This window comes from Sminthopsis crassicaudata, chromosome 3 (assembly GCF_048593235.1).
Source record: "Sminthopsis crassicaudata isolate SCR6 chromosome 3, ASM4859323v1, whole genome shotgun sequence".
Taxonomy (NCBI): Eukaryota; Metazoa; Chordata; class Mammalia; order Dasyuromorphia; family Dasyuridae; genus Sminthopsis; species Sminthopsis crassicaudata.
The window spans coordinates 640,692,648-640,703,149 of NC_133619.1; the positions used below are offsets into that span (position 1 = coordinate 640,692,648).

The 10,502-nt window shown below is 53.5% G+C and overlaps 1 protein-coding gene across 1 annotated transcript; it reads right to left on the minus strand.

The window, feature by feature from the left end:
• Positions 1–273: 273 nt before the first annotated feature.
• LYPD5 (LY6/PLAUR domain containing 5) lies at positions 274–4,657 on the minus strand. Its single transcript, XM_074307060.1, has 5 exons — positions 4,559–4,657; positions 3,391–3,528; positions 2,021–2,197; positions 929–1,075; positions 274–837 (listed from the first exon to the last, which is right to left on the minus strand). Exons 1-5 carry the CDS (start codon positions 4,602–4,604, stop codon positions 581–583), a joined length of 765 nt encoding a protein of 254 aa, XP_074163161.1. The 5' UTR covers positions 4,605–4,657; the 3' UTR covers positions 274–580.
• Positions 4,658–10,502: the final 5,845 nt, after the last annotated feature.

Below are 10,502 nucleotides of genomic sequence, written 5' to 3' on the forward strand. Positions count from 1 at the left end.
GCCTGGCGTTTTAGGGACTCCCGGCTGAGGAAGTGCCCTCCACCACCTGGCAACTTACATTCAGTTTAGAGCCAGAGAGTTGCTGGGAGAAGTGAAAGATGACCACTAGGAAGGATATGGGCAAAGTGGATCAGGAACCCGGGCTCTTTAGCCTATCGCAGGGAAGAGTTTGGGATGGAAGGCTGGTGGTAGACAGCTAATCTCGCTTATCCTGAGGGCTGTTTGGGAGGCAGGGAGGGAGGATGGGACGAGTGCAGAGACAACGACTTCAGATGGATGTAAAGAAGTACTTTTTAATAATGGGCAGTGTCCAAAGTACAGCGGGTTGCCCAGAGTGGGCCGTTTGCCTTTTCCAGGGATACCCCCAGGAGGCGGCAGGAGGGATCTTGTCAAAGGGAAGGAGGAGTTGGCCAGCGGTGGAGATCCTTCCAGTTTCTCCGCTCCGGCCATGGCTGCCCTGGTTCTCCCTCCTCCCCCTGCCCAGCAACACACAGAGGTTTCGGATTTCTTGCCAAGGCATACGAGGCTCTCGACATAAAAACTGGAAGACCCCAAGACCGAAGGGGAGCCAGGACTGCTTTCAAACCAGGAACAAGAAGGGGATGGCCAGGAGCAGGGATGTGGCCGGGAGCCTGGGAGCCCCAGAAGGGAGTTTGGCGAGCCCGGATGGGGCAGAATTGCCAGAGTGGGCCTTGGGCACGTTGGAGATGTTGTTGCAGAGATCCCCCTTGCAGCACGTGCCTTTGAGGTAGTTGTCCGACCAGTGGGTGGCAGCCCCAGTAAAAGTGCACCCCGGCTCGTGACATGTCCTCATGTAGACAGGGCTGGAGAAGTTTTCTAGGGAGGGAGGAGGGCACAGGTGAGCAGGAAGAATGAGACTTCCTCTAGAGCTAGCCCCGCCCCCAGCGCCTCTGCCATTCGTACTCACCCAGGGCCAGGAAGCCGTGACCTTGGAAACAGACATTCTGGCCCCCGTGACACTTGACCTTGTGGGCATTATGGAGTTCACAGCCCTCGGGTGTGCTACTGACACAGGCCCAGCACTCGATCCCACTGAGCTCAGGTGGATTTGGGGCTGGCGGTGGAACAGGGACACTGTGAGGTTGGGCGCCCCTCCCCCAAAACGGGGCCCTTGCCCACATGTGGTCCCAATTCTATCAGAAATCTTGGGATCAGCCCCCAGAATGTCATAGTTAGGCCTCGGTTTGCCCTTCTTTGAAATGAAGGAATTGAATTAAATGACCTCTAAAGGTCTTCCCAACTTGGACATATCCTGTTCTAAACCCCGCCCAAGTCCCACCTTCCCTGTTATAAGCTCCTCCCACTCTAGCACCGCCCCCCCCAGTCCAAGCCCCCTCCCAGCTCTGACATCCCCTGTTCTAAGCCCCCTCCCAGCCCTGACACCCCCTGTTCTAAGCCCCCTCCCAGCCCTGACATCCCCCATTCTAAGCCCCCTCCCACTCTGACACCCCCCATTCTAAGCCCCCTCCCAGCCCTGACATCCCCCGTTCTAAGGTCCCTCCCAGCCCTGACATCTCCTGTTCTAAGCCCCCTCCCAGCCCTGACACCCCCTGTTCTAAGCCCCCTCCCAGCCCTGACACCCCCTGTTCTAAGCCCCCTCCCAGCCCTGACATCCCCCATTCTAAGCCCCCTCCCACTCTGACACCCCCCATTCTAAGCCCCCTCCCAGCCCTGACATCCCCCGTTCTAAGGTCCCTCCCAGCCCTGACATCTCCTGTTCTAAGCCCCCTCCCAGCTCTGACATCTCCTGTTCTAAGCCCCCTCCCAGCCCTGACACCCCCTGTTCTAAGCCCCCTCCCAGCCCCGACATCCCCCATTCTAAGCCCCCTCCCAGCCCTGACATCCCCCGTTCTAAGGTCCCTCCCAGCCCTGACATCCCATGGTCTCCCTTGTAAGAGGCTCTCCAGCATCCCTGTTGAGGAACAGAAGGGGCTGAGAGCTCACTCACGGGTTCTCCCACCCTTCCCCAAGGCTGCCCCTGCCCCTTGCTTCACTTCACCTGGGCTGAGATTGGGGACGCTTTCGTGGTTCTCGATCTGTCGGTTGCAGAGATCATCGTGGCAGCGCCGGACCAGGGTGAAGTCGGGGGGCAGCGAGTCTCCCCCCGACATCATCTCCCCGGAGCCCGGGCCATATGAGCACCCCTTTTTCACCAGGGTGATTGAGTTTCTGTAACCTGGAGATGGGGAGGAGGTAAGGGCCCTGGCTCACCCCAAGTTTCCTCAGCTGTCTTCCCTGGCACGTCGGCCACGAGGGGTCTCAACCTCCTACCGCTCTGCCCACTTTTTCTCAGTTTTCTCCCTCCCTGCGCTCTTTCTCCCACCTTAGGTGACTAGGGACCACTCCCTTTCCCTAGCATCTACAGCCTGGGCCTTGATTTCCCCCCAGAACTGGACTGGATAATCTGTGAGATACCTCCCCCTTCTGGGCTTCCCCGTTCTAGGATCTGAAGGGCTTTTCTCTTTCAGGATTCAATAAGCGTCAATACAAGGTATTATAGTTGACTTTCTTAGAAAAGTTTCCCCCCCCAGTTCAGGAAGAAGCGAGGGAGACCCTTATCTCAAAATGATCTGGGGGAGACTTGGAAATCCACGAGTCCAAGGTGCCTGGGAAGCCTAGAGCTCATGTGATCCCCGTTGGGGGAACAGTGTCGGGGACTAAGGTGTAGTTTTGCCCGACAGCCTTCCGCCGGGCTCTGGCCATTCTGGGCCATGCTTTAGCAAAGGCCGGGAGGCGGGCGCCCCACTCTGAGACTGGGATGGGGGGCTGAAAGGATTGAGGAGATTTAGGAGAGCAGATTTAATCGAGGGGGGAGAGCTCTTTGGTTACTCGAAGGGTGGCAGGGAGAGGGGCCAGCCTCGTTTTTGCGAACCCCATTGGGCAGAATGAAGCTGGGGAACCATGGGGAGCAGAGCAGGAAGATCTTGCCTCCTCCTAACAACTGATTGGGATGGCTGCTTCATAAGGTGGTGGCCAGGTGGTGCGGTGGATAGAGCACCTGACTTCTGAGTTCAAATGTGGTCCCAGACACTTCCTAGCAGCCCCATGTGCCTCAGTTTCCTCATTTGTAAAATGAGCTGGAGAAGGAAATGGCCAACCCCTCTGGGTCTCTGCCAAGAAAATCAAACAGAGTCACGAACTGGACACGATTGAAATGAAAGAACAATAAGAAGCTTCATAAGACAATGAGCTCCCTGTTCTGGAGGAGTGCAAGCCACAGAGAGAGCCGTTTGTCGGGGACACTGAAGGAGGGAGTCCTGCTCAGGAACCCGTCTGGCTGGGTGCTTTCGGAGGCTCCTCTGTCACCACCTTGAGGGATCTGGGGGCCTCTTCTCCCTCTCCCCTCGTTCCTTGGACCCCCATCCCTACCTGTACTCAGGGAAGTCACCGCCTCCAGGCAGGCTTCTTGGCCTGCCACACAGTCCACAATGGACATCCGGGTGCTAGAGAGGTCAAAAGGACCGTGGAAGGAACGCTCAAAACTGTAGCACTGGAGAGCCTGGGTACCTGTGGGAGACAGAGGATGGGCAAGAAGGCGGGGAAGGAGAAGGAGCCGAGGCTGAGGCGGAGGACACGCCACTGGCTGAGGGACGGCCCGGCTGCTCTGTCCCGTCCCTGATCTCATCTCCTTGCCCAATCCTGAACTGGCCACACGGGCTCATCCAGTCCCTTCTCAGAAGCCTTTCCCTCCCTCCCTCCCTTGGGCTGGTGGCAAACCCCCTTCTTCCCACAGGAGGCCCCCCCGGGCTACCCAGAGAGAGGGGATGGGCCCCCTTTGCTACCCCCTGCCCCAGCTACAGCCTTGGTACCCTCGGCCCCACTCCTTGGTGGCATCCTGGAGAGGGACAGAGAGGGGTCGGAGAGGGGATGGAGAGGGGACAGAGGGACAGAGAGGGGATGGAAAGGGGACAGAGGGACAGAGAGGGGATGGAGAGGGGGCAGAGAGGGGTCGGAGAGGGGACAGAGAAGGGATGGAGAGAGGGACAAAGAGGGATAGAGAAGAGATAGAGAGGGGATAGAGAGGAGATGAAGTGGAGATGGAATGGGGATGGAGGAGGGGAGAGAGAGGGATAGAGAGGGGATGGAGAAGGGACAGAGAGAGGACAGAGAAGGGACAGAGAGGGGATGGAGAGGGGACAAAGAGGGACAGAGAGGGGATGGAGAGGGAATGGAGAGAGGATAGAGAGGGGACAGAGAGAGGGATAGAGAGGGGACAGAGAGGACAGAGAAGGAATGGAGAGAAGGACAAAGAGGGATAGAGAAGAGATAGAGAGGGGATGGAGAGGGGATGGAGAGGAGACAGAGAGAGGATAGAGAGGGGACAAAGAGGGACAGAGAGAGGGATAGAGAGGGGACAGAGAGAGGACAGAGAAGGGATGGAGAGAGGGACACAGAAGGATGGAGAGGGGATGGAGAGGGGACAGAGAGGAGACAAAGGGGGGATGGAGAGGGGAGCTGCCTTTCCCAACCCTGCCCTGCCCTATGTGGGAGCCTAAGTGCCACTCTCTGGCCTTCTGTCCCTGGCCTCCACCCCTACCTGCCAGGGTCAGCAGGATGCTCAGCAGTGACCGCAGAAGGATCATGATGGAGGCTTGTGGGCTGCCAAGATGCTCCTCCAGCTCTGGGAGCAGGTTCTTCTCCTCCTCCCTTTTCCTTTATCCTCCACCCCTCCTCTCCCCTCCCCCCAGGGCTGGGCATCTCTAGGGGTGCTCTGGGCCTCCGAGCATGCTGAATAGTCATGAGAAGGGAGGAGACCAGGTTGTGGGTGTCCCTGAGGGGGGCACGACCTGGGGAACAGCTCGGCTTTATGGGTCTCCCCCATCCCAGGTCTGCGATGATAAGAGCTCCCCCAAAGGGGGCAAGGGTGGTCCCTATGGCTTCTTTGCTTTCCAAGACTTGTGGCCGCCTCCCATTCTTAGTGTCAGAGTCCCTCCCTCCCCCAGCCCTGCCTGGACCCCCCCTCCACATCTTTCTCCCTTTTTCTCAGTTCACTCTCTGCTGTATCTGGAGGGAGGAAAGCCCGAGCCAACCCCGTTTTCTATACAATCCTCCTGGAAGGGGTCACCTAGATGGCCTTTCACAGGGCACCTCCTTGTCCCATCATCACAGCCTCCCAGCCAGGGTCTTTGATACCCACCTGAGGGCCTGCCTCCTCCAAGAAGCCCTCCGTCACTCCCAGCCGATCCAGGGAACTGGGCCACATCCTCTGGAGGAATGTGTTTCAGGGGTAGCCACCTGAATGTCCGAGACCACACACCTGGACCACTGACTCAGGACAGCACCCCTGATTGGCCGGGGGCATTTATGTCCCTCCCCTCATTCTCTGCCAGATAAGTACCTGCGGCTCTTGTCTAGGGGTGGGGCCATGATGGATGAAAGCGGCCTCCCTATCCACAAGGGTCCCATCACTCAGGGACTCTCTGCTTCTGGAAGGGCTGGAGCGGAGGTCGAAGTCACAGGTGGCGGGACGTTGTTCTCAGAGCTTCCGCCAGGTCCAGGCAGGGAATCTGAGGTAGATCTAGGGAGGCGGCAGCGGGGCTGGGCAAAGAGATGCGAACTCTATCTCCAACACCCCCACGTCCTCTCTCTGAGCCCCAGTCCTGGGTCTCTAGCAGCTCGGGGACCACCCACCTTCTTGTCCTGTTGGCTCCAAAAATTCAACCCCTCATTCTGCCCCCAGTTCTGGCCCTCTTCCCAGAATTCCTATTTCTCTCAATGGCTTCCTCTTAGACATTTGGGCCCCAAATCCCAGAGCCATCTTTTGCTCTTCCTTCTCTCTCCTTGACCCCAGCAAATCAGTAAGTTCACCGCCTCATTTGTTCTTCCTTCCCTCTGCCATTCGTTCCTTTCTCTGCCCTTGGAGGGCCACGGCCCCTGCCTGGGCCTTCATCACTCCTTGACCAGACTCTCATTTGAATCCATGTTCCTTTCCCAGAGCCTTCCAAGACACAGGTGCAACGCTCAATGATTCCCGATGGTCTACAATGGTCTTCACAACCTGACCGCCCCTTGCCCTTCCAGCCGTATCTTTTAGGATTCCACGTGGCGTGTTCCCCGTCCTTCCATGACCCATCCAACAGGATGGCCAACATTCTTTATCTGGTCTCGTTTGACTCACCTGCCTGGAACTCCTGCTCTCCTCATGGCTGAACTCTGAGGGCTTCTGTTCCTTCAAGCTCAGCTCCCAGGGCTGCTCTGGGCCGGGGACTTTCCTTCTTCCATCCAGATGGAAGCAGGGATCTCTCCATTGTCACATTTTCCAGGCTCCTTTGCTTACTGGCAGCCAGGGAGCACAGCAGATGCAAGAGAGAAATTCAAATGCTGCCTTTGATGAGACTCTCTCCCTTAACAAATCATTTCTCCCTGCCTTAGCTTTCCCATCTTTAAAATGGGGATGACAAAAGCATCTTCCTTACAGAGTTGTAAGACCAAATGAGCTCGAGCGCATAAACTGCTGTATTTTTGTCTGGATCTCTCTCTTTTCACCCATCATGCTATTCATATGCCAGACATGTCTACTGATAAGTCTACTTGAAAGCAGGGACTGTGACCCAAGTCCTAAAGCCCACTGGTATGCGGACGTGCTGGTCCTGGAGAGCAGGCTACCTCTGCCTGAATGCTGGGAACGCCGCTCTCCGGTACCCTGTGGGGGTGGACCCCCCTCTGCCTTCCCCGGCTAGGATGAATCTCCTGGAGGGCAGGGCCTGTTTTGTTTTTGGGGGGCTTCTCCTTGTTTTATATTCTCAGTACTTAGCATGGTGTCTGGGACAAAGTAAGCGCTTAATAAAGGCTTGTTCACTCCCGACTGAAACATGGGCAGCAGTTTCTGGAGACTGGGCAGGGCTGGAAAACTGGTGGAGTAGCCTTTTGGCTTCAGAGCTCGGTGGCTGACTGCATTGAGAAACTAACCAAAGCTACTTAAATATTAACCAGTGTGTATGAAAATCCATTGATCCAGCGATAACGTACACTCCCAAAGCCCGAGCAGCTCCCATCCCATGGGCTGCCTTCCTTCTGGGGACAATTGGTCTTGTGTGTATTGTGGGGGAGCGCATATTGTCTCTTCCATTAGACTGTACACTTCTTGAGGGCAGGGACCAGCACATAGTAGGTACTTAATCCATTGATCCAGCGATAATGTACGATCCCAAGGCCCGAGCAGCTCCCATCCCATGGGCTGCCTTCCTTCTGGGGACAATTGGTCTTGTGTGTATTATGTATTGTGTATTGTGGGGGAGCACATATTGTCTCTTCCATTAGACTGTACACTTCTTGAGGGCAGGGACCAGCACATAGTAGGTACTTAATCCATTGATCCAGCGATAACGTACGATCCCAAGGCCCGAGCAGCTCCCATCCCATGGGCTGCCTTCCTTCTGGGGATGTTCTCTAGTTGGTCTTATGTGTATTGTGGGGGAGGACATATTGTCTCTTCCATTAGACTGTACACTTCTTGAGGGCAGGGACCAGCACATAATAGGAGCTTAATAAATGTCTGCTGACTTGAATGCACCTGCTTCTTCCCTTCTGGTAAGGCCATCTATACAGAACTGAAGGGCCTTTAGCTTCATCAAGCCCAGCCCCCCCAGTTGACAGGGAGGGAAACCAAGTCCCAGGGCAAGGATCCTCTAGACTGATGGCAGGACCAGCCTCCTTGGGGCAGCCATGGTTTCTCTTAGCCCCAGGATAGGCTGCCCAACACAGCTTCCACCAGGGTTGGCAAAAGCTTTGGGAGGGGGACCAGCTGGGGGCACTACAGCCTCTTCTCTTCCTTGCTTCCCCCAAAAGCCCCCGGAGGGGTCCGAGCTTGGGTCTAGATCCCCATTCTCCCTGCTTCCAGCCTGACCCTTGATAGAAGCCATACAATGCCTTCCCCTTTCCTTTTTTTGGGTGCTTATATAATTAGTGCTTAGCCTGAGGTCCCTCAAGTCTGGGTCATGGTTAGGGTCAAAGAAAGACTCTTAAGACGCTCAGGTGTTGGGCCAGGGAAGCAGCTCAGAAGCTGTTTCCTGCCCCTCTGCAAGGGGACTGCGGTTACCCATTCAGTGACTGGACAATGTTTTATTTCCCCCTTCATCCTCGCCCTCCCTGAGGACTCCCCAGGGCCCTGTTCTTTAGCTGGGGTCTAATATTCTAACATCCAGTCTGTGAATCTGTGTTCCTCAGGCCACGAGATCTCAAAGACCAAGATAGAGCTTCTTGGGGCTGGTTAAAGACAGGATGATCCAGTCTCAGACCCTAATTTTACACAGAAGTAAACTGAGGCCCACAGAGGGCTTGGCAAAAGCCACACAGCCGGTCAGTAAGAGACCTGGGATTAGAATCAGAGCTTCTGACTTTAAAGCCATGTGTTTTCTAGTATGTCACTTTGGGACTTAGGGTCACCCAGTGGGGACCTTATGAGGTCCTCTCTGCACTGGCCAACTTTAAAAAGATGGCGAAAGTGAGTCCTACAGAGGGAAAGGCCCTCCTAGCTCACCAAGCATATCAGAGTGTGGCTCAGGTCCAGCCAAGGGACTTCTTACACTGGGTTTACCTCTTCATTCCAGAATCTTAAAATGATTCGTTAAAATAACAAGGGTTCTGTATTCGGGGAGTGAGGAGAGGTTACTTGACAAATTAGAAAGAATTGCTCGGCTCATTGATGAACCATATTTGTGCCCCTTTAATTGCAGGGGCTGGCAGAACTCCCCCACACCCCACAAAGATTTATCTCTTTATGCTCTGATTACAAAGCAGTCAGTCAGTCAACAAGCATTCTTTGTGTTCACTATGTGTCCAGATAAGCTCTGGGGATAAAGAGAAAAGCAAAGGGGATTATGGTCACACGCTCGAGATGCCAAAGCCATCCTCTGCACCCTGGGCCAAAGGTTCTGACTTTTGTCTTGCCTTTGGACTTCAATGACTCTGGAAGACAGAGTGAGGTCGGTGACTTCAAGTATCTCTGCCTCTTTTTCTTTCTTTCTTTCTTTTCTTTTCTTTTTTTTTTTTTTTGAGGCTGGGGTTAAGTGACTTGCCCAGGGTCACACAGCTGGGAAGTGTTAAGTGTCTGAGACCAGATTTGAACTCGGGTCCTCCTGAATTCAGGGCTGGTGCTCTATCCACTGTGCCACCTAGCTGCCCCCTTAATTAAAGGTTTTTATTTACAAAGCATGCGCATGGGTAATTTTCCAACATTGACCCTTGCAAAACCTTTTGTTCCAAATTTTCCCTCCTTCCCCCACCTCCTCCCCTAACTGGCAGGTAGTCCAATACATGTTAAAATACATTAGATTCACTATAAAATACTTAATATGTATGGGAATGCCTGCCATCTAGGGGAGGGGGTGGAGGGAAGGAGGGGAAAAATACAGAACAAAAGGGAGTACAAGGGATAATGTTGTAAAAAAAAAAATTACCTATGCATATGTACTGTCAAAGAAAATGTTATAATTATAAAAAAATAATAAAAAAAAGAATAACATTTAACCTGGAAAAAATACATTAGATTCAATATATGTATACATATTTACAGTTATCTTGTTGTACAAGAAAAATCAGATCAAGAAAGAAGAAAGAAAAACTGAGAAAGAAAACAAAATGCAAGCAAACAACAACAGAGAGAGTGAGAATGCTGCTGTGGTCCACACTCAGTTCCCACGGTGCTCTCTCTGGGTGTAGATGGCTCTCTTCATCACTGAACAAGTGGAACTGGTTTGAATCATCTCAAAGCCCCGTCCATCAGACCTGATCATCATATAATCCTGCTGTTGCAGTGTATAATGATCTCCTGGTTTCACTCATTTCACTCAGCATCAGTTCCTGTAAGTCTCTCCAGGCCTCTCTGAAATCATCCTGCTGGATAATAACACTCCATAACATTCATATACCACAATTTACCAGCCACTCTCCACCTGAAGGGCCCCCACTCAGTGTCCAGTTTCTGGCCACCACAAAGCGGGCTGCTGCAAACATTTTTTCTCTGCCTCTTTTAAATCCCATTTGGGCACAAGTCAAGGCGTCGCCCCAGAAAAGGACAAACAAACAACAAACATTTTAATGGGGGAGACAACATGCAAATAACTCCATCCATCCAGGTCATATACAAAGTAGATGGAAGTTCCCAGCAGACATTTTTTACAAGAGGCCTTTCCTGGTCCCTCTGCCTGCTAATGCCTAGAGCTAAACCTTGCAGGAAACCAGGCAATGTAGGAGGGAGAGAGGAAGAGCAGCATTCCAGGCCCGGGAGTCAGTCAGTCCAATGGCCGAGAAGTGTTGTGTCTAAGGGAAAAAAGGAGCCTGCTATGGCTGGAGCTTAGAGCGAGGAGATGGTGGTCAGTGTCTGAGAACTTGAGCAAGCCCCGGATGATGCGGCTAAACCAATGATTTTATGCTTAATCCTGGAGATGGATGGGAGTGAAGCGTTTCTGGGTAATTGAATCATTTTATTAATAATGCCCTCCTGGCAGTGGGCTCACAATTTATGTGCCCTTGGAAGGTGT

What these genes read in the sequence shown, in the direction of transcription:
- LYPD5 (XM_074307060.1), bottom strand. Translation starts at nt 4,604, where the DNA reads ATGATCCTTCTGCGGTCACTGCTGAGCATCCTGCTGACCCTGGCAG. An exon ending in CGTCCCCAATCTCAGCCCAG is followed by an intron (nt 1,076 to 2,020) that starts GTGAAGTGAAGC and finishes TTCCACCGCCAG; the next exon opens with CCCCAAATCCACCTGAGCTC. An exon ending in TCACGGCTTCCTGGCCCTGG is followed by an intron (nt 838 to 928) that starts GTGAGTACGAAT and finishes CTCCCTCCCTAG; the next exon opens with AAAACTTCTCCAGCCCTGTC.